This window comes from Sciurus vulgaris, assembly GCF_902686455.1.
Source record: "Sciurus vulgaris genome assembly, chromosome: 1".
In the NCBI taxonomy this organism is placed as follows: Eukaryota; Metazoa; Chordata; class Mammalia; order Rodentia; family Sciuridae; genus Sciurus; species Sciurus vulgaris.
Window position 1 is genome coordinate 116080708 of NC_136461.1, and position 21633 is coordinate 116102340.

General features: G+C 47.4%; 1 protein-coding gene and 1 long non-coding RNA gene across 6 annotated transcripts; both read right to left on the reverse strand.

Moving 5' to 3' along the window:
• Positions 1–3206: 3206 nt before the first annotated feature.
• On the reverse strand, positions 3207–13981 carry PMVK (phosphomevalonate kinase). Of its 5 annotated transcripts, none has more exons than XM_079131664.1 (5): positions 13805–13981; positions 11315–11378; positions 8067–8198; positions 5174–5303; positions 3207–3742 (listed from the first exon to the last, which is right to left on the reverse strand). In XM_079131664.1, the coding sequence occupies exons 1-5, from the start codon at positions 13897–13899 to the stop codon at positions 3606–3608; spliced, it is 558 nt and encodes a 185-aa protein (XP_078987790.1). In that variant the 5' UTR covers positions 13900–13981; the 3' UTR covers positions 3207–3605. The 5 variants fall into 5 exon arrangements, with proteins under 5 accessions (XP_078987790.1, XP_078987789.1, XP_078987792.1 ...); XM_079131663.1 differs by having other exon boundaries at positions 8067–8219; positions 13805–13980; XM_079131666.1 differs by having other exon boundaries at positions 8067–8219; positions 11315–11436; positions 13805–13978.
• A 2051-nt stretch (positions 13982–16032) lies between these two features.
• LOC306639463 lies at positions 16033–21106 on the reverse strand. The gene is made up of 3 exons (XR_013757659.1): positions 19793–21106; positions 18170–18246; positions 16033–16443 (listed from the first exon to the last, which is right to left on the reverse strand). It is a non-coding gene; the product is annotated as an uncharacterized lncRNA (long non-coding RNA).
• Positions 21107–21633: the final 527 nt, after the last annotated feature.

Genomic DNA, 21633 nt, shown 5'->3' on the forward strand with positions numbered 1-21633 from the left:
TGGGTTTGTTCCCTGGTACCAAAAAATAATAATAATAATGATAATACAAGAAGCTAAAGTTCCTGTGATATGGTAACATAGGGTGCTAAAGTCAAGGCTGTTCTTCATTTTCATATTGAGAGAATTGGCAGCTAACAAAAGGGTATAAAGGAACTGCAAGTCCAGCAGAGGCAACTCTGATTAGCCACTGGGCCTCCCATTTTAAAAGGCATTATTGCCAATCCATTCCATGGTGGGGGATGGACCCTCGGGCTCCCCACATCACAAGCCTGTGACTCCTCCAAATGCCCCAAGTCGGAAAGCAGGTTGGCACCCCCTCCCAGAATCCTCCAGTCCTCCATATGAGACCCAGCAGCCCCACATGCATCGACTTGTCCATTTCATCCTGCCTCCTTGTTCTTTAAACTTAACAATAACTATTTATGAGCTCTTACTCTTGTACCACATTTAATAGATTCATGTCCCTGTGAAGGCAGGGGTTGGCTGCCTTCAGAAGCAAGGAGGTACCGGAACATTACCGCACACCAAAGGACATCCCCCTGGGGAGGGTAATAGGCACAGGCCTTGGGCACAGACCTGTGCTCCGCCATCTCCCCTGACTGCTGTGGCTCCTCGGTGTCAGGTTCAGTTGAACCCACCTGTTTCTTCTTCCTGGTCTTCCCACTGAAGGCAAATTCCCCAATGGCAGGGACCATGTCTCTCTTGCAACTGTGTCCCTTAGCTCCTAGGGCCACATCGGCCCGTGGCAAGTGCCCAGGAAATGGGTACAATGGCATGCATAGTGAGACAGTGCCGGAGTCCAGTAGGTGATTACATCATGCAGCACATGGTTCCTCACCCACAACCAGGAGGTTCCGACTCGCCCCTGGATGGGTACCTCTGCTCCCCTTCTGAGGTGGAGCCAGTATCACTGATGTGAATATGGGAGGTCTTTGGTGGACTGAGTCAGAAACAAGGCTAGACCCAGTTGCCAATCTATCTGCTTTCCATGAACCCTGGCTCTCCCTCAGTCTCTGTCACTTGTTGCTAGGAACATTGTGAAATTTCTCCAAGTTTGTGTTCTCCCTATCCCTCTTTTTTCTTTTTCTTTTTTAAATCTTCTTTTGCAATTCTGGGGATTGAATCTAGGACCTCAAGCATGCTCATGCATGCTCATCTTTGTGTCCTATCACAAAGTGATAGGCTCTATCACTGAGCTGCATTGCTGACCCCTCTCTACCCCTCTTAAAATTATCATTGTGCCAGGTGCGGTGGCGCACACCTGTAATCCCAGCAGCTCGGGAGGATGGTGAGTTCAAAGACAAACTCAGCAACTTAGCAAGGCCCTAAGCAATCAGCAAGACTCTGTCTCTAAATAAAATATAAAAAAGGGCTGGGGGTGTGGCTCAGTGTTAAGCGACCCTGGGTTCAATCCCTGGAACCAAAAAAAAAAAAAAAATCATAGCTCCCCCTTCATCTCCCTAGGCAGACACTTAAGTCCTTCCCACTGGGTCTGCTCTGCCTCCCAGTTCTTGTCATCGTGCCCCCTTCCACCACTACCTCACCTACACACTTCATTTACTGATAAATATTCTCCTCAGTCCTCAGGCTCCACCCTGCATCTGAACTCATACCATCTCCTCTCTCTCAACTATACCTGCGTCAACTCCTCTAGACCCCCAAGACCAGCTTAAATGCCACCTTCTCTGCAGGGGAGGCCAACGCTATATTCCCCATCCTGCCTTTCAGTAAGCTCCTCCCTCTTTCTAAACTCCAAAGCCCTTTCAGCGGCCCTTATTCCCTGAACAAACTTCTGCAGTGCCTGGGAGTGACAAAGGACTCCTGTCTGCCCAACCTCCAGGGACGCTGAGGGCAAAAATCACAATTCATCATCATGATTGCAGCCCCACCAGAGCTCACCCTGCACTTGGCCCATATACCTTCATTAAGGGAACTGTTTCTTCAATCAATCAACAACAAATAAAAACATCCTATAAGAAGAAGGCACTCTGATAATCAGCTCTGGGTTTTGTTGTTGCTACATGCTGTAATTTACTCAATGTATCTTTGTTGGGGATGTCCTCAAGGGCATCCCACTTCAGGTCGCTGATGTACTAGCTGCTCTGGGAGCCCCTGTTAACCCCAAGTCTTCAGTTCAGGGCTCTTCTCAGAGTTGCAGGCAGATCCCCTGTCCCACCCTTCCTCCGATGGCTTTAAACTTATCCTAGGTGTGTGACCCAAAGACTTAACTTTCAATATTGGAGGACTTGGACTCAATGGCTTTGAGTCACTTCCATGACTGGGATCATTCACCATCATCTGCTCTGGCTCCAGAGGAAGATTCCCTAGCAGCAGGGACAGTGCACCTGGTACAAAGGGTCAGGCAATCCCAGCCACCTTCCCTCAGGCCCCACGGATTCTCTCTGGCATGAACTTCAGCATCCTGGCACCTTGGAGTACACATCTGTCTCTCCTCTAGGCTGCAAATTCTTTGAGGAACAGCCCACGTCCTGCTCATCTTTGTGTCCTCAGTGCCTGGTGTCCAGCAAGAGTGGTAGTGATGGGGGATGAGAAGATCTGGGGAAAAGTGTGCCAAGTTTTGCTTGGGTCACACTGAAACACTGATCGCTTCTGTTGCTCCCCTTTCTATGAGCACTGACAGAATTTGTGGGAGGAGAACAAATTCAGGGCTAGAGAGCTGGGGTACTTCAGCTTGGCCAGGGGATGGCAAGGGGCTGAGGGACTCTGTGTCACACTCACAGCAATGTGGCAGACAGGGCTCAGCCAGGCATCAGGAGGCCTGCATTTCACTCTGAGTACTGACCCTTGACCCTCCAACACTGGTCAATTGTTTCACTGCTCTGAGTTCTTGACATGTGCTAAATGCACATGAAAATACTATCTTTTCCCTTTCCACAGGGTGTCTATGAATAAAGTTGGAAACTGTAAAAAACTTATAAAGGCACTCTCTGGAGACACTTTCTACGGGACACTAAGTCTTTCTTGGAACTATTCCTGAGGGTAAGACCTTCAGATCCCAATCCCTCCTGCAACACAAACAGGCCTGTCACCTGAGGGGTGCAGGCACAGGTCAACCTCTGCAGGATACATCCCAGCAGGTGCAAGATGATGCAGAGACCCACATCCACCATGACACCCAAGGCCCTTCTGAGCCCCACACAGTCCAGGTTAGCACTGGGGAAATGAAAGATATCCAGCTCTGAGCATGTATTCCAAGGAGGTTTATTAGTGAACTCACTAGGGAGCCCTGGGTTCTTGCCCAGTACAGGGGCTGAGAACATCCAGACAGGGAAGTGGGGCCACCAGAGCCAACAGGCCTGGCACCCGTGGAAATGGTGCTGTTCCTGCTTCAAGCACAGTAATTCTCCCTCCTTTGCCCTTTAAGTGTCCTCCTGAAGAGGCAGGGAAGTAGGGCACCCTCTCCACAGAGAAAACAGCTCTCCCAAGGTTTCCTAACTGGCCTGACATCTACCAGCCCCGGCTGGAAGAAATCTGTACTGGCTCTGTCTGCTCCCCAACCCTAGTCAGGGTTGGGACCCCCACATCCTGCAGAGTCAGCCCCATCCCCAGCCCAGCATGCCTGGCTCACTTCTAGAGCCTGACAACTAAAGTCTGGAGTAGACAAATTCCAGCAGGTTCCCCAACTGCTCCTCCAGGTGCTGCTCATCTCCGTGGTTCTTGATGACCCAGTCGAAGTCCCCAAAGTTGTCCAGGCCACATTCTGATTCAGCATCATCCACCCCTGTGGAGGAGGCATGGTGAAATCAGGTCCCAGCCCTCCAGACATGGAGGCCAGCTGGTTCGGATGGAGAGGGTCCTCCCCTCGCCTCTTTTCTGCTGTCCCCGGGTCAAGCTCTGACTACCTGGAGGGCATTTCCCACCCACTAAAACCCTGTGATGCAGATGCAGCAGCCTGCAGCCAGCTGACTGAACTCTTCACTTGTCACTGCGTACAGAGAGTGAATTTCATCATGGAAAACCATAAACAAGCTGGGCATGGTGGCGCACGCCTATAATACCAGCCACTTGGGAGGCTAAGGCAGGAAGATTTCAAGTTGAAAGGCAGCCTTAGCAACTTAGCGAGACCCTGTCTCAAAATAAAAAATACAAAGGGTTGGAGATGTGGCTCAGTGGTAAAGCACTCCTGGGTTCCATCCCCAATCCCAAAATAAAATAAAATAAAACTACAGACAACCCAAAATGGCATCATGCTTTCATGTGAATCAGGCTGGCTGTGTTCATGTCTTCCATCCTTTCTTTCTTTCTTATATTGTTAGTTGTAGATGGACACAATATTTTTTTTTTATTATTTATTTTTATGTGGTGCTGAGGATCGAACCCAGTGCCTCACACATGCAAGGCATGCACTCTACCACTGAGCAGCAGTCCCAGCCCCAGCTGTGTTCATGCCCACCCCTACATCTGTCTGATTCGATCCTCCCAGGAGGCCATTTGTGCAGGTTAGAAGCAGAGGCTGGGAGTCCATCTCCTCCTCTCATTCTTTGTGGCCTTTCCAGGCTGCTGCCCTCATCTGTCATGGGCATGAGCACAACAGCATCCACTTGGGAGTGTGGTATGATGGCACAGTGAGCTGCCCGGGGCAAAGTGCTCAGCACAGCCTGGCCTACAGGAGCACCCAGGAGATGAGCAGGTGTCGGTGGTGGTACCCATCGATCTGAACTTATCTGAGACACGGTGACCTAAGGCACGATGGAGGCCTGAGCTGGTCTTCAGAACTGCCTGCAGAGCTGGTCCTGGGCGAGCACCACTGAGACTCTGAGAGAGGAAGCTCTCTCAGGACACACCCTCACTGGTTATGTTAATCAATAGAGTTGTTTGTCAGGCTTGCTCTTCCCAAGACTATTGGCCCTCACCAAGTTGCAAAGCAAAGGTGAGGGGCTGTGAGGTGGGTCCCAGCCAGCACTCCAGAGAAGTTCACTGACCTTGAGAAGACAGCCTGGGTAAAGGGATCAAGTCAGGGTCACAGGGAGACCTTGACCCTCCAAAACACCCTCTTCCATCACACTCCTGAGCCCTAGGTCTCAGATTCCCCTTTGGAATCTTTCACTCACTGTCCTCAGGCCTACCAAGGAGCTAGCGGGAGGCCTAGAACATTGGGTGAGTGTCTGATCTGTGAATCAAGCCTTGGGGACAAATGCTACAAGCAGCTTACCTGGTGTGAACACCCAGCCCCGCTGCTGTCGGCTCTGCTCCGAGGCTACCACGCGGACCGTCTGAATGGCAGCCCCGTAGACCTCCTGAAACCACTGGATATCAGATACCCTCCGAGTGTCACTCACCAGCTGCAGGGGAGGGACACAGAAAGGTTGCTGCAGCCGACCAAAACAACTGTGCAGGTCCACTCCCAGCATCATGAACAAAAGAGCAGCTAGGACAGAGCAGCTGGCCCCAGTTCCCAATTTCATTCGGTCACACACTGAGTGAATACTGCTGAGTGCTGACCACCAGCCAGACAGCTTGTTCACCCAATTATAGCCTAATCAAGAGTTTTGGGAAGCACCTACTATGTGCTGGCACTGTGCCAGGTGCTGAGGCTAGAGTGGTAACATGCACCTAGTCTTCAGAGTTTATAATGCAGCTGGGTACAGTGGCACATGCCTGTAATCCCAGTGACTCAGGAGACTCAGGTAGGAGAATTGAAAGTTCAAGATCAGCCTCAGCAACTTAGCGAGGCTCTAAGCAACTTAGCAAGACCCTGTGTCAAAATAAAAAATTAAAAGGGTTGGGGATATGATTCAATGGTTAAGCAACCCTGGGTTCAATTCCCCAAGTCCCTTCCCACCAAAAAGAGATCTTATAATGCAGTGAGACACAGATGCTCAATAGTAGCTCCTGAATGACCGTGGACTCACAGGGCTGACCAACAAGTACCTCAGCCTCAACGTGACCTGAATAGCTTTTAATTTTCTCTCCAATCCTGTTCCTTCCACACCTTCCCAGTCTCAGAAAATGATAATTCTATTTCTTCACCTGCTCAGAATGAAATCATTGGTAGAGGATCTCATCATGACATCTGCTAGCCAATCCATCAACCTACTTGGGCTCTACCTTCCAAATATGTGCAAAACTGACCTATTTTCTCCACCCTGCAGGGCTCTGAGCCTCAGCCACAGTCATTTCACCTGTGTCACAGGAGACCCTCCACAGAGCTTTCTGCCTCTGTCTTGCTCCTGCCTACCCTCCAGCAGCCAGGGGAAGCCTTTTGAATCTTTTTTTGTTTTTTAATAATTTTGTTTCTAGTTCTGGAAGTTAAACCCAGGTGCTGAGCACATGCTCTACTGCTGAGCTATACCCCCAGATGCCTTTTAAGTCTTAAATCATCTCTTTCCTCTGCTGAAACCCCCCACCCAATGACTCCCCATCTTACTCAGAGTAAAATCCAGGCTCTTTCGAGGTCCCATAGAATCTGACCTCAACCACTAACAGGTCACCACTCTGGCCATTTGGCTTTTCCTCAAACATACGAGGCCCAGGCCTTTCTGATCCCTGCTCCTTCTCTCTGAAGAACAACTTACCCAAAAATCAATTTGGCTCCCTTATTTCTTTCAGGTCATGGCTCCAGTGTCACTGTATCAATGAGTTCATTTTTTTTATTATTATTATTTCAGTATTGGGATTGAACCCAGGGGCACTCAGCCACTGAGCTACATCCCCAGCCTTTTTATTTTATTTTGAAACAGGATCTCACTAAATTGCTCAGGCTGGCCTCAAACTTGCGATCCTCTTACTTCAGCCTCCTGAGTAGCTGGGATTACAGGTGTATACTACCATGCCTGGATCCCTGACACCCTTAACAAAACCTCAACCTACCTCATACCCTACGTTTGCCTTATTTTGTTCCTTAGTATATTTTTCCACCTGATATTGTCTATATTTATTTTGTGCCTATCTCCCCCAGTTATAATGTAAGCTCCCTAAAGACAGAGGCTCCAAAGCATTTTGTACTGATGTATCCCCAGAATCAGAAACCATGCCTGGTATAGGAGGATACTCAGGAAGGTAGGCATGGAGCACCTGTCAGGAGTACCAGTTAAGACCTGGATATCAGGGAAGGCTTCCTTATGGAAGTGACATGCAAACTGCTGGAAAAAGTGTGGTCCAGGCAGCTGGAAGAACAGGTGCAAAGGCCCTGATTCCAGAAGGAGCTTGAAGCTGGGTGTGGTGGTACATGCAGGGTGCGGCTGAGGAGGCTGAGGCAGGAGGATTGGGAGTTGGAGACCAGCCTCAGTAACTTAGTGAGGACCTAAGCAACTCAGTGAGACCCTGTCTCTAAATAAAATACAAAAAAGGGCTGGAAGTGTGGCTCAGTGGCTGAGCATTCCTGGGTTCAATGCCCAGTACCAAAAAAAAAAAACCACAGAAGGTGCTTAGTTTATTTAAGGAACAGAGAGAAGGACAGGGTAACTGCAGCTCAAGGAGTAAAGAAGTTAAAAGGTAGCAGAAGCAAAATCCAAAAGTTCAAGTTAAAGACTGATTTTGGGCCAGGTGCAGTGGCACATGCCTGTAATTCCAGCAGCTCAGGAGGCCGAGGCAGGAGAATCTCAAGTTCAAAGTCAGCCTTAGCAAAAGCGAGGTGCTAAGCAACTCAATGAGACTCTGTCTCTAAATAAAATACAAAATATAGGGCTGGGAACGTGGTTCAGCGGTCAAATGACCTTGAGTTCAATCCCCAGTAGAATGATGGGTAATCACCGAAGTGCTTTGTTTTAGGTCTCCCCTCACCAACCCCCCGACCCCAGTATTGGGGAAAAGGTACGCCCTAGTAGCTGAGATGGCAGGCATGTGCATCCAGCACCAAAGTCTTCCAAACATAACAGTAACATGACCAGTAGTATGTTTTTAAAAGGTCACTGGTTGCTGTGTAATGAATGGATCACAGGAACAAAAGCCAGAGCCAGGGACCAGGATACGTGAGGGCTCCTGTGATTGCCTGGGAGAGAGATGGTGGGGACTTGCATAGGACAAAGACAGGGGAGACAGAGAGCTGGAAACAGTGGAGAGCTGGGGAGAGAGGTTGTCCTCATGTTGCCAAGGTGACCTCTTACCCAGATGGGCTGGGAGACGCCTTCTACAATCTTCTTGCAGAAAAAGCCTGGGTCGGCCTGGCGCTTTTCCTCCCCCCAGCGGATCATGTCTCTCCGATAGGCCTCCTTGTAGGTACTGGCGTCTAGAAGTCTCTGGAAGTTCAAGCCATGCTCCTATCCAAAGCATATTATGCCTAAGGCACTGCCCTCTCAACCTCGAAGTCCCTCCTAAAACTGGAAGAACAAGCCCTGCCTCACCACCTCCCCAAGCCCATGCAAGTACTAATGAGTTTTCAGCCATTAGGCCAAAGGTCTGCAAAGGAGAGAATTCTGGAAAAGAATAAATCCCAGTCACTCGAAGATGGAAGAAAGGTCTCAGGGTAATCCAGAAACTGTTTCCATCTGTCTTTGAATGTTTGATGTGGTTTTCTCTTTTGCAAGTTTTACCTTCCCAATTATTTCTGGCTTAAACTAATCCTGAAATTAGTTTACAACCCCTGGGCACAGGCTTAGCCTTCAACTAAAGTGGGAAATCTGAAAAAAACTTCACTCTATATCCTCTCACTAACCCTCCTGGCATCATTTGCCCTCACCCCAACTCCCAGGGACATTGTGTGTCTCCTGCCTTTCCTCCTCATCCTCTTCCCATCCCCAAATTCCTGGCACTTTGCTGAAAACAGCATTACTCCATTCAGCTCTGGCACTCCAGGGGCCTCCCATGCACAGAGGTCCCCTTAGGCAGGAGGGGCTACTCTGGTCCCCCTGGGGAACTGCTTCCAGACCTGGCCTCCCCTTCTCCAGGATACTGACAAGCAGAGGGGGCCATCCAGAGGGTCCCAGGACAGGAAGGGGTCTGAAAAATGTCAACCAGTTCAGGTCTGGTTCCCCTTCTGACTTAGAGATCTTCTCCCCTCAGGCCATTTCTTTCTTTTTTTTTTTTGGCCTGGGGGTAGGTGGAGGGATTAAACCTGGAGGCACGTTACCACTGAGCTACATTCCCAGCCCTTTTTACTTTTTAGAGATAAGTTCTGGCTAAGGTGCCCAAACTGACCTCAAAGTTGTGATCCTACTGCTTCAGCCTCAGGAGTCACTGGGATTATAGGCTTGTGCCATTACATCTGGACCAGCTCTCAGTTTCTTGGTCCCTACCTGACGCCCTGTTTCAAGGTGAGGTCAGCAGCTACCTCCTGCTTGTGAACTACCCCCTCCCCACCACTGGGAGCATCTTGGCCTGCTTCTTGAATTATGTCTACACCTGTGATCAATTCAGTAACTTTTTTTTTTTGTATCAGGGATTGAACCCAGGGGCACTTAACCACTGAGCCTCATCCCCAGCCCTTTTTTGTATTTTAGTTAGAGACAGGATCTCACTGAGTTGCTTGGGGCTGGCTTTGAACTCCCGATCCTCCTGACTGAGCCTCCCAAACCCCTCAGATTACAAGTGTGACCCACCTTGCCCCACTCAATTCAGCAACATTTTATTTTGAATTTGTGTTTTAGTGGGAGCCGGGAATGAACTAGTGCTAGGCTTCCAAATCCCAAAGGCAAGAGGGTCTGTCAGGGCTCCTCTAGAAGTTTTAAAAATGCAAACTCAAACTCCTGCCCTTTCCACCCTGATCTGTCTGGGTTCTGGCTCAGCAGATCTGGAATAGGGCCTAATCTGAGAATTTTCCAAGTAGATCAGTGGTTTTGAAACTGCTCCTCAGGTCTGACTGGAGAAGGCTGAGTACCCTCCCTTTGCTCTTTCCTCTTTCTCCTTCCACTACCTGTTACCCCCACTCTGCCTCCTGGATACAAGGAACTTCTGCATCCAACTTCATTGGGAAAGATTCTCCATAGAAAAAATAAATTGAAAACCACTGCACTTCCTTATCCCATGATCCCTCAGACTGCCCCCATGGATGGGCCTGCACAGAAGGTGAGAGAAGACCCAGCAGAACAGGAAGCTGCCCCCCATGGAGGCAGGGCTATTGTACAGAAGAGGGGATAAGTTCCTTTGTGGATCCAGAGGCCACACTCAGGCAACTGACCTAGGGGCTGTGAGCCCTGGAAGCAGCAGAATGCAGGCCACTAGGGGGCTCTTCTCTGTGTGGAAAGCTCATCTCACCCTCTGAGAACCTCTGGGTTCCCTTCCTGAAGTCAAGATCCCGGGACTTTCTATTTATTTTTTAAATCCTATTTTAACAACAACCAAAAAAAAAAATTATTTTTAAACCTATATGGTTCAAAATTCAAAAGACAATGGGCTGGGGAGATAGCTCAGTTGGTAGAGTGGTTGCCTTGCAAGCACAAGGCCCTGGGTTCAATTCCCAGCACTGAAAAAAAAAAAAAAAAAAAAAAATATATATATATATATATATATATATTTTAAAGACATACATTCATTTGCAATGAATAAAAAACATTTGTTGCACCTATGTCCTCCCCCTGCAAGGAGTGCACAATGACATCCCTAGCACCTGAAATAACATAGTGCAAGGTACCTTATGTATACTCTTTGAAGAACTGAATAAGTGAGCAAATATATTTGTAACTCTTCTATAATTCTCAGTCACAAACTCCTTTCCAAATGTTGCATTCTCTACTGTTATAGTATATCTCCACCAAAAATCATGATCCCCAATGTGGTGGTATTAGAACCTCTAAGAGGAATTAAAGCTTCTCTCTTGGGACTGAATTGGTTATCATGAGAATCGGTTATTATAAAGTAAGTGTGGTACCTCCCTTCAATCTCTCTGGCCACGTGACCTTTCTTTTGCTCTGTTATTCCACCATGAGGTTCTCACCAGAAGCCACGTAAATGCTGGCACCATGTTCTGGCACCTCCCTTTTCTGTGCAAAGTACTCAACCTCAGGTATTTTGTTACAGCAATACAAACAAACCAAGATATCTACACACTATTCTACGACTTGTGCTCTTTTCATTTAACAATCTATCTTGACTACTCATGTCACTAAATATCTAAGGAGAAAAGTCTAGGGGTTCCATCAGGCCAGCAGGAAAGAGGGGAGATGTACAGATCAAATGGCATCAGAGCTGTCAACTCAAGTATCTATAGCCTTTTCTGGACACCCTTTTTGAACATGCTCTGAGGAGGTGATCTAAATAAATGAGGCTATTAGGAAAGACGCTTAAGCTGAAAATGGCCCCAAAACATCCCCTCACGGAAAACCCAAAGGTGACCACCATCCTGCCAGCAGCAGCCACATCTCCAAAGCCTGGGAATTGACTCCTCCCAACCCACCGATGCCAGAGAGTCACCACCTACCTGAGCGTACTGCTCCTTGAGTGGACCAGAGAGCCGGAGAATAGCACAGATGTCAGCTCCAAGTCTGTGGGACAGGGAGATATCAGGACCCAGTTAACCTAGAGCTTCCTGGAGCTTCCAGGCTTCAAAAGAAAGTTCAGAGGCCTAAGTTGAAAACCTTATTTCTACCACTGCTATCTGTCACTGTGGCAGGTCTCAACTTCCCTGACCCTCTTTCCTTATCTGTAAAATAGGGATAACAGTTTCTGTCTCCCAAACAGGATTATTATAAAACTCAAATTAATATAAAGGAGCCCTGAAACTAACAGATAAAACATATCAAATGATAAGTATATTAAGAACCTCCAGGGGAGATAGCTCAGTCGGTAGAGTGCTTGCCTTGTAAGCACAAGGCCCTGGGTTCGATCCCCAGCACCAAAAAAAAAAAAAAAAAAAAAAAAAGAACCTCCAAGCCAGGCATGTTGGCACATACCTAATAATTCCAGTGGCTCAGAGGCTGAGGAAGAGGTTTGCAAGTTCAAATCCAGACTCAGCAATTTAGTGAGGCCCTAAGCAACTCAGCAGGACCCTGTCTCTAAATGAAATATATAAAAGGGCTAGGGCTGGGGATATAGCTCAGCTGGTAGAGTGCTTGCCTCACAAGCACAAGGCCCTGAATTCAATCCCCAGCACTGCAAAATAAATAAATAAAAGGGCTGGGGCTCAGTGGTTAAGTGCCCCTGGGTTCAATCCCTGGTGCCAAAACAGAAAGAGAGAAAGAAAAACCTCCAGGCCTCCAGACCTGATGATATTTTGGTTCAATTAAGTTACTGCTAGGACCCTAAACCTATTTATCACCAGGGATATGTTGGCTCAATTGTCTTGGTCACCACAACATAAATAACTCATCCCTTCAGTTGTTCAATGTTCTTAGCCAAGCATCTGTTGGGTACTATGTGAATAAGATACACAATTTCTACCCTGAAATGCTCACAGATACACATGGTGAGATAAGTGGTCTTATTTTCAGATGAGGAAACTGAGACTAAGTGAGGGGAACTGACTCACCTGAAACAACCCTGTAAGTAATGAAACCAGTATTAGTTAAAAAAAAAAAAAATAGCCAACATTTCATTCCTGAGCCTTCACTAGATGCCAAGAATTATTTTCTAAGCCATTTACATGCATTACCTCATTTAATCCTTCCAACCATCCTGTTATTATCTGCATTGAACAAATGTCAAAACTGAGGTAGAGTCAATATGAAATGTGTACAAGATCAGATACTAAGTGCTGAGCCAGGATGTGAATCCCAGAAATCTGATCTCAGAGCCTATGTTTCTTAACGCTGTTTGACCTCTGGAACTGAGATGCAATTTAGGAAATGATGGTAAGATACTTGGTGGTGAACTCATGTATGGATCTCTGCCCTGGGCTCCCCCACAACCTCTCTCAGAACCCCCATGGTACCAAAAGCAGCTTCCTGATACCATAACCCACTAGCCTTCAAGAGGAGAGGAGCACCTGGAGTGTGGTATACCTATAATCTCAGCAATTTGGGAGACAGAGGCAGGAGGATTACAAATTCAAGGCCAGCCTGGGCAGCTTGGTAAGATCCTGTCTCAAAATAAAAAATAAAAAGGACTGAGGATGTACTCAGTGGCACAGTGCCCCTGGGTTCAATCCCCAGTACTGGAGGTGGCGGGGGAGAGGTGCCCCACTCCTCTTTCTCCCCTCTTCTTTGCTCTCCTAGCCCAGGCCCCAGCAAAAATGTTCAGAGAGAATACCCTGCTCCAAGAGAAAACAGTGAGTGAAGGCAAAAGGCCTGATTATTATTTGGGGAAATGGTGAGTAAAGCAGAAATAACCCAGTCCCTGGAGTCGACAAAACTGAATTTGAATCCTGGATTTGCCACTTAATCTGAAACCCCAGCAAACTTTGTTTTAACTTTTCAGAGCCTCCATTGTTTCATCTGTGAAGTGAAGATGCAAATAACACTACACAGTACCTACCAAAAGGTTATGATGATTAAATGAGATAATACAGACAGTGTCTGGCACATAATAAAGATTTATTAAATCCCTACTATTAGGGATCCTTATCCTTGCTGAACAAGGATTGCCTTTAGAACCAGACACATTCGGGTATGTTTTTAAAGAAATCCCTTATCTGTGCCTCAGTTTCTTTATTTGTAAAGTACCTCACAATAGTGTGGTAAGAATAAAAAAAAGTATTTAGAAAGTGCCTTGGTAGTAACTGTTATATTGCTGCTTCTTGGAGAGAGAGACCTACAGTTATAGGCTTTGCAGAAATAGTCGCCTGTTTTTTGAAGTGGGCTTGTGTAGACTGCTGTCTTATGTGATGGTGACAATCCTGCATCTTTCTTGCTCCTCCTGCCCGGCCACCGGAGAAGCTCAGATCCAAAGCCCACTCCATCATACCCAAACACACTCCTCGTGTCACCTGATCGGGTGAGTTTCCATTCCTCCTCCTTCCCCGCCCCACGGACACCTGCTCTGTAGCGCCTCGGTCACGAAGTCCTTCCCGGATTTTCTCTTCCCGCTAAACAGCAGCACCAGTCGCGGGGCGCCTCCCAGCGGGGCCATGGGGCCACTAGGCTTTACGACCCCTAACGCTGACACTTCGTACCCTTTAAATCGGGCCACCCCGCGCGAAATGGACGTGGCCACTAGGAGAGGAAAGAAGGAGGGATTCTCTCCCTCTTCTTCATAACTGTAAAGAGGATTGACGTCCCTCCGTGCTTCCATATGTTTTAATAATGACTAAAAAATTACGGAGGGAAAAAAGGAGAGAAACATACGTATACAAAGAGGCTTATTTCCAGGGCAGACTTCTCCCCTAAAGAAGCTCCCCCGCTAGAACTCACTTAGACCAGTCCAGCCCCGCCCAAAACTGTACGTCACAGCCTCGCCTTCTTAACTGACAGGGACAAGTTGGACGCAACTACTTTCCTCAGCGGGAGATGACGTCTTAAAATTTTCAGGGGTGGACCTCATATTCCCACCCATATAAATTAAAAACAAATTAAAAAATACATAAGTTAATATTGATTTTTTTAAAAAACTGCTTTTTATTTGTGTTTTATGACCCAAGTGTTAAAACAGATTTGTACTTGCTCCACAGTGAAAATGGATCTTTCTGGAGATGTAAAATAAGGTAATGACATGATAGGGTTGTGCCTCATGACGTCATCCCTAGGGTGGGGCTTAGTCTAACACTCGCTAGTTTATTGTTAAACAGGTTTTGTAACTGGGGAGACTGATGGGATTTGACCCTTTTAACCCAACAAGAAATCTTTATCCCTTTTCTAGCCGCATCCGCCTCTCCAAAGGTTTTCGGAAGCTAGAAAGCTTGGAATGACGTAGGTGACGTCAATAGTAATGAGATTAACCGGAAACCATCTCCTGGACAGGAATTGAGAATTAGGGATGGTTACCTGCCCCTTCCTCGAATGTCCAGGTCTGCCTCCGCCCGAACAGGACACTTAACTACCATCTGAGTACGCGGAGTTGTCGTTAGTCCTGCATTTTTCTGAGATTGTCAGAACAGAGCCTGCAAACCGTTACTGCCTCCTTGTTATGGGTTATCAAGTCATGTAAAAAGAAACTAAGTGAAGTGTGGAGACCTACTTTGAGAGAAACCATTAATTCCCTGAATAGTGAAAAGAGGCACAAAAGAACACGATGCAAAAAGAGAATAGATTTCAGAATGATTTTTTAAAGCAACACACATTAAAAAAAAAAAAAACAACTGTGTTCATCAAAGCACTCAGAAGGCAGCACAGAGTACGAGAGTTTTAATCCTAGTTTTGACAGTTCATGGGAATTTGACCTTCAGTCAATCACAAATTTCACCATTGATAACGCCCACCTCACAGGGTTGCAATAAGAGAGAAATACATAAAATACAGAAATGGATGCTAACGTGTAATAAAATACCTTGTAAATGCTAACGTATCATCCAGTCGTAAGGAGTTGTTATTTGTTCTTAGCCCTCTGCGGTTTTATGGTTTATAATTCAACACAGGATCAAATTTTCCAACTCATCTTCAGTAAAAATTTATGTGAGACTCCACAGAAAGCCCAACTCTCTACTGGACCAGCAGAGGCACAAGAAATAACTCCGCTCTCACTTTCCTGCTCACTGAGTAACCAATAGGAAAGAGTCAGAACTTCCCTCAAGTGTATCTTTCTTCACTTGACCCAATCTGCCCCTTACCTCCCTCCCCTGCTCTGAAATCAAAGTCCCTGGAATTCCCAGTCCCTCATCAGAAAAATCCCCCCATCCTAGCCTCTCCTCCAGCTTCTCTGTCCCTTGCTACCCTCTCAAGTGGAACCTTTCCTTCCCCCCCAGCACTCATATCTCAGGAAAGATCTTGAGTCTGTGGCCTCTCTCTCCCTTTGCTTTACCCTGCCTCTTGGAAAACTCCAGCTCCTCTAAGGCTGGCTGGACTTTCCTTTCCCTTATTCACTACCAGCCATCATAGTGGCTCCTTCTTATTCCCTGAGACTTAACCAATGGCGGTGGCAGTGGCTGCTGCTGCCTCCTCCTCCTCCTCCTCCTCCTCCTCCTCCTCCTCCTCCTCCTCCTCCTCTTTCTCCTTCTCCTTCTCCTTCTTCTTCTTCTTGCCACGGATTGAACCCAGGGGCACTCAAACTTTTTATTTTGTTTAGAGACAGGGTCTCGCTGAGCTGTTTAGGGCATCTCTAAGTTGCTGAGGCTGGCTTTGAACCCACAATCCTCCTGCCTCAGCCTCCAAAGCCACTGGGATTACAGGCATGTGCCACCACATCCAGCTCTCCTGGTCTACTTTTCCACCCAGTTCCTGTCATCATTCTCTGTGACTTCACTACCCTTCTGGTCAGTCTATTCAACAGTGGACTGCTGCTCAATTCCTTGGCTTGGGCTTATCAAAGCTCCTTTCCATTTTTCCTCCAACACCAGCCTGTATGGGTACATGCCAGACCTTGTCACCACCAGAAAGCCTTTCAGTTTGCCAATGCACATATTTGTCCACCCAATCTTTAAAGAATACTTACTAAGCCAGGTGCAGTGGCATATGCCTATAATCCCAGCTACTCAGGAGGTTGAGGCAATTTGGAGACCAGCCTGGGCAACTTAGCAAGACTCTGTCAAAGTAAAAACTACAAATGGCTGGGGATATAGCTCAGTGGTGGAATGCCCCCACTTGCCCAAATACTCCCCAAGCCAGCACTTCCCTCCCAATGCGCCCACTAGTCCATGAAACTCTCTGCTATATAACATCTTCTCTTCCTTCCTTCCACAACCAAGGGGAATGTCAAACAAGGTACCATGTGCAAAGCCTTGGTGAACTCTAGAGGGCTGCCCCAACGTGAGGCACTCAAAGGCAGGGTGCTGGTGACGGTGGGGCAGGAAAGAGGGAAAATGCAGTACTGTAAATAGAGACAGCTGAGGAAGGAGTGGCCAGAGTCCTTGGCAACTCAGCTGGGAAACCAGAGATGTCTGCCACCATTGCCTCATGGGGGTTCAGGAGAATATGCTTGAAGGGCAACAGGGAGGTATCTCCCCAACTCAGGAACTTCTTCACCAGAAAGACCATCACCTAAAGAGGGGTTTGAAACCAGGTGGGGCATGGTGATGCATGTCTGGAATCCCAGTCACTCAAGAGTCTGAGACAGGAGGATCACAAGTTCCAGGCCAGCCTGGGCAACTTAGTGAGACCCTATCTCAAGATAAAAAGATAAAAAGGGATGGGAATGGAGCTCAGTGGTAGAGCATCCCTGGGTTCAATCCCCAGTACCAAAGAAAAGAGAGAGAGAGAGATTTGCTTCACAGACCAAAAGGACAGCTTGGACATCAAATCTAGGCCTGCCTTCTGTAGTCAAACACCCCAAAACAGTGTGAGCCTGCAGGGACCAGTCCATCCAGTGCTGCAGAACCTAGAAGAGGGAGCAGCTGGGCTTCCTAGATGTCCTTGAAAGGGGTAGGGGCAGCAGGAGGGAGTGCCAAGGTCAGCACCTGCACAGGCAAGCCTATCCCATAGTAGAACGACATGCCATCTATCCCTGGCTCAGGGACATCCACTGCCTCTGCTTCAACTTCATGCTTCTGATTCCAGTTTCTCACCCCACAGCTGTTCCCAAGTGACCCAGTCAATCCCCCTACCCGAGCCAGTTCTTGTAACTGTAGATATGGGCTATCAATCAGTCCTTACGTGTGAGATGACCATCATTCCAAGGGAAATGGAGGGAGGTGAGGGATGAAACAGGGCAAAGTTGTAAAGCAGCAGTATGACAGGATGACAGGAAGGAAAAGCTGCCTTTGGGATCTGATGAAGGGAAGTCTATTCATTTACTAGACTATTTACTAGAATATATTCACTTACTACTAGACATGCAATAGTGAACAAAACAGAACCTGTCCTCAGGTGCATTTATCTTTATAGGAGAGACAAGCACAAGGTAGCTTAAAAACAGAGTATGACAAATCGGGCACAGTGGCGCACACCTGTAATCCCAACGGCTCCAGAGGCTGAGGCAGGAGGATCACGAGTTCAAAGCCAGGCTCAGCAAAAGTGAGGTACTAAACAACTCAGTGAGACCCTGTCTCTATATAAAATGCAAAATAAGACTGGGGATGTGGCTCAGTGGTCGAGTGTCCCTGAGTTCAATACCTGGTACCCAACCCCAAAGAAAGAACAGAGTATGACAGGCTGGGGTTGTGGCTCAGTGGTAGAGCTTGCCTAGTATGTGTGAGGCTCGTTCAATTCTCAGAACTACAAATAAATAAATCAAAAATAAAGGTTCATCAATAACTAAAAATATATTTAAATTTTTTTAAAAAAGAGTACAAGCTGGACTCAGTGGCACTCACCTGTTATCCAAACAACTTGGGAGGATGAGGCAGGAGGATCGTATTTTTGAGGACAACTTGGGCAACTTAGTGAGACCCTGTCTCAAAATAAAAATATAAAAAGGAGTGGGATGTGGCTCAGTGGTTAAGTGCCGCTGGGTTCCATCCCCAGTACAAAAATAAATAAATAAATAAATGGGGGTTCTGGGAATGGGAGGCAGAGTGCCCCTGGGTTCCATCCCCAGTATAAAATGAAAAATTAATTAATACTTTTAGGATGTTCTGCTGTAAACTGTAAATGGTTCCATAGTATCCTCGTGTCATGCCCTTTGCCTGAAACTTTCTTCCCTCTCTTTTGTGTGTAACAAACTCCTAATCGGTATTTTTGTTGTTGTTGTTGTTGTTGTTGTTTTTGTTGTTGTTGTTTTTGGTACCAGGGATTGAACCCAGGGATTCTTAACCTCTGAGCCACATCCCCAGCCCTTTTCATCTTTTCATTAGTGAGACAGGGCCTCACTAAATTGCTGAGGCTGACTTTGAACTTTCCTTCTGCCTCAGATGCCTGAGTTGCTGGGATTGCACACATGCCCCACTGTGACCAGTTCCTAATTGTTTGTTAATATCTACCTTGTCTGCCTCCTCCACAGAGCCCTCCCTGCCTGAATCCCCCCAGCCCATCTATGGTTCCTTTTTTTTTTTTTTTTTTTTTTTTTTTTTTTGTACTATGAATTGAACCCAGAAGCATTCTACCACTTAGCTACATCCCCAGACCTTTTTATTTTTTATTTCTGAGACAGGTTATCTAATTTGCCCAGGTTGTCCTGGAACTTGAGATCCTCCTGCCTCAGCCTCCCAGGTTGCTGAGTTACAGGTATGTGTGCCACCACAGCCAACTAGATACCCATTTTCTGTTTCTGATACACCCTGTATTTACCCACATATATAGTATTAATTTACTCATATGTCTCTCTTCCAGAGTTAATACTTCACATTTATTGAGCATTTACTATGTGTCAGACCATTTCTTGATCAAAAGAGAGATTGGGAGACTTGTTTGTAAATCATGAGTTCTGAATGAAGTAACCAGATCTGTCCAGCTCCAAAGCCAAATGTTTTCCAGACCAGGACAGCCTTCTGGGCATGCAGGCCCAGCTTCTGCAGACACTCTAGCTCCTTCCCTATTCTCCAACACAGCTGTTGGAAAATATGTCAGACAGTATCAGCTCAGGGCCAGGCACAGGGTAAGTGCCCATAAATGACTAATGAATAAATGAACAAGCGAAGGGTTTATTGGGAACCAAGTCTTCCCTCCATGCCCCATGAGGCTATAGGAACCCTTCGTGGGTCTCCCGAAGGCTAAGACCTCACAACCCCAAGCCCAGTTGTTCAGGTTCAGAGGCAATTCCTGGAAGTTCTTCCCTCCCTCCCAGTCCTCTGCAGGTCCAGCCTCCTGTCCTTCCTACTGCTGCCCCCTTGTGGCAATGCCCAGACATCTCTATGGAGGAAGCCATAAGGGAGGTCGCTGCAAGATCAGGAAGAACCCGACTTGTGGCAAGCAGCTCTTCCAGACCTCACCACAAAGCCTAAATTCCATACTCAAGAAGAAGGGAGGTGGGCAGGGAGAAGGAACAGAGGGACTTTTACCTAGAGGTCAGCAGCCCTGGGCTCCAGTCTTTGCTTTATCCCTAGCAAGCTTTGTTAGCCTGGAAAAGTAGCTTCCCTCTTCAGTCCTCATTTTTCACCTCTGAACAGAAATGGGACAGATGTTCACAAAGGGCTCTTCCACAGCTAGTCTTCTACTCACAAGCTGGGGCCACCAAGGCTGCAGTGGGTGGCCAGAGAGGAAATGCTTCAGGGGCCTGGGCCCAGGTAGCTGGAGCAGGGAGGCAGGGGGAACACAGAATGGGGGAGAGGAATCAGCCAGAGAGAACACAAACTGGGAGCTCAGATCTGGCTGCCAAATTGAGTCAGCAGGTGGAATGGGAAGGGGGAGCCAGGGTACTGCATGTTCCAAAATGCCACCTAGGGCCACTCTTCTCTCACTATCTGTCTAGGTACGATGTGACCTTGGGCAAGTCACCTAATCTCTACGTTTCAGTATCTTCATCTGTTAAATCATCTTTCCTCCTTCAAAGTCTGAGTTCCAGGGAGATAAAAGGCATAAGTGCCTTGAAAGTCAATGGTGCTATGGAGACGACGGTGGTAGCCTGCTTCCTTGCGGGCTCCCGTCCCTATGTCAGCACCAGTTCCTCCCTACAAAGCTGCCTCCGTGAGGGCTGAAGACCATATTCCAGGTGAACAGGTATCCATGGCTGCCTGTGAAGACAAAGGCAGCTGACCTTTCAAAGGGGGCCCTTTAGCACTTTCTTCTCCATAGCATATGGCTTCAGGTTTCTACCTTGTCCTGCCCAGCCAGCTGACCTGTCCCTTTGACTCTGATCAGGATCTCAGTGATGACCTCAGTGAATGACTCACTCCACTTTGCTGGGTGCCTCCCTTCAGGGTCAGTGAAGGTCAGTGTCCCATGCTGATAAGAACTTTTGCTAAGGAGTCCCTGTACCCAAGAGGAATGAGGGATGAGGAGAGCAGGCAAAGAGTAAGATGCAGGGACACATGACGAAGCAGAGAGGTGATCTGCTTGATGGCCAGACCTACCCCAGACCCATATTCAACAAAACTGAGCCAGGCATCTCCCCAACACCCAGCATCCCACAAAGCCAGCTTTGGCCTTTCCCAACCTTGTGTGAGGGTGTAGTCATCCAACATGTCATGAGGTTGGGAGGCAGTGTGTGTCCTTGACTCCTCCCTCTCTCCACCAAGGCAGTTGATTTCTTTTTCTTTTTCTTTTTCTTTTTCTTTCTTTCTTTCTTTTTTTTTCAGGGATTGAACCCAGCGGCACTTCAACACTGAGTCACTGAGCTATAACCCAGGACCCACCCCTACCTTTTTTTTTTTTTTTTTTTTTTTTCTGTTTTTGAGACAGTTCTAAGTTGCCCAGACAGGACTCAAACTTGCCATCTCCCTCCCTCAGCCTCCCAGGTAGCTGGGATTACAGGCATGTGCCACTGCACCCAGACAGGGCCTGTCCAGTGTAATCAACCGTCCCTAAATCAGGCTAACAACATTTCCTTCCTGGGCTGTCATCAGATTCTTAACCACCTCCAGCATCACATCTCTCCATTCCATGCTTCAGGTTTCCAGTTATTCTGCACGCATGTGCATCCTTTAAATGTCTTTAGTAGCACAACTTCCCCTTACCCTATAGCAAAGATCCCCTTCAGGCCCACAGGCAGGACTATGGGAAAATTTGTTACCTGAGAACCATCTAATCACAGGTCATTCCATACTTCCCTCAGTCTCACCCTCCCCTGCCTGAAATCCCTTCTCCCATCACCAAAATCCTATGATTTTCCAAGATCCAACTCATAGGTCACCCCTCCTTCCTCTTCATCCAGTCTGCAGACTCCTGGCAGCATTAAGGGAAT

Excerpts from the sequence above, each read along its gene's own strand:
- PMVK (XM_079131663.1), bottom strand. The coding sequence starts at position 13,899 with ATGGCCCCGCTGGGAGGCGCCCCGCGACTGGTGCTGCTGTTTAGCGGG. Across the intron at positions 11,379-13,804 it reads ACCGAGGCGCTACAGAGCAG|ACTTGGAGCTGACATCTGTG; the intron begins GTGTCCGTGGGG and ends CCTGTCCCACAG. Across the intron at positions 3,743-5,173 it reads GGGCTGGGTGTTCACACCAG|GGGTGGATGATGCTGAATCA; the intron begins GTAAGCTGCTTG and ends CCTCCTCCACAG.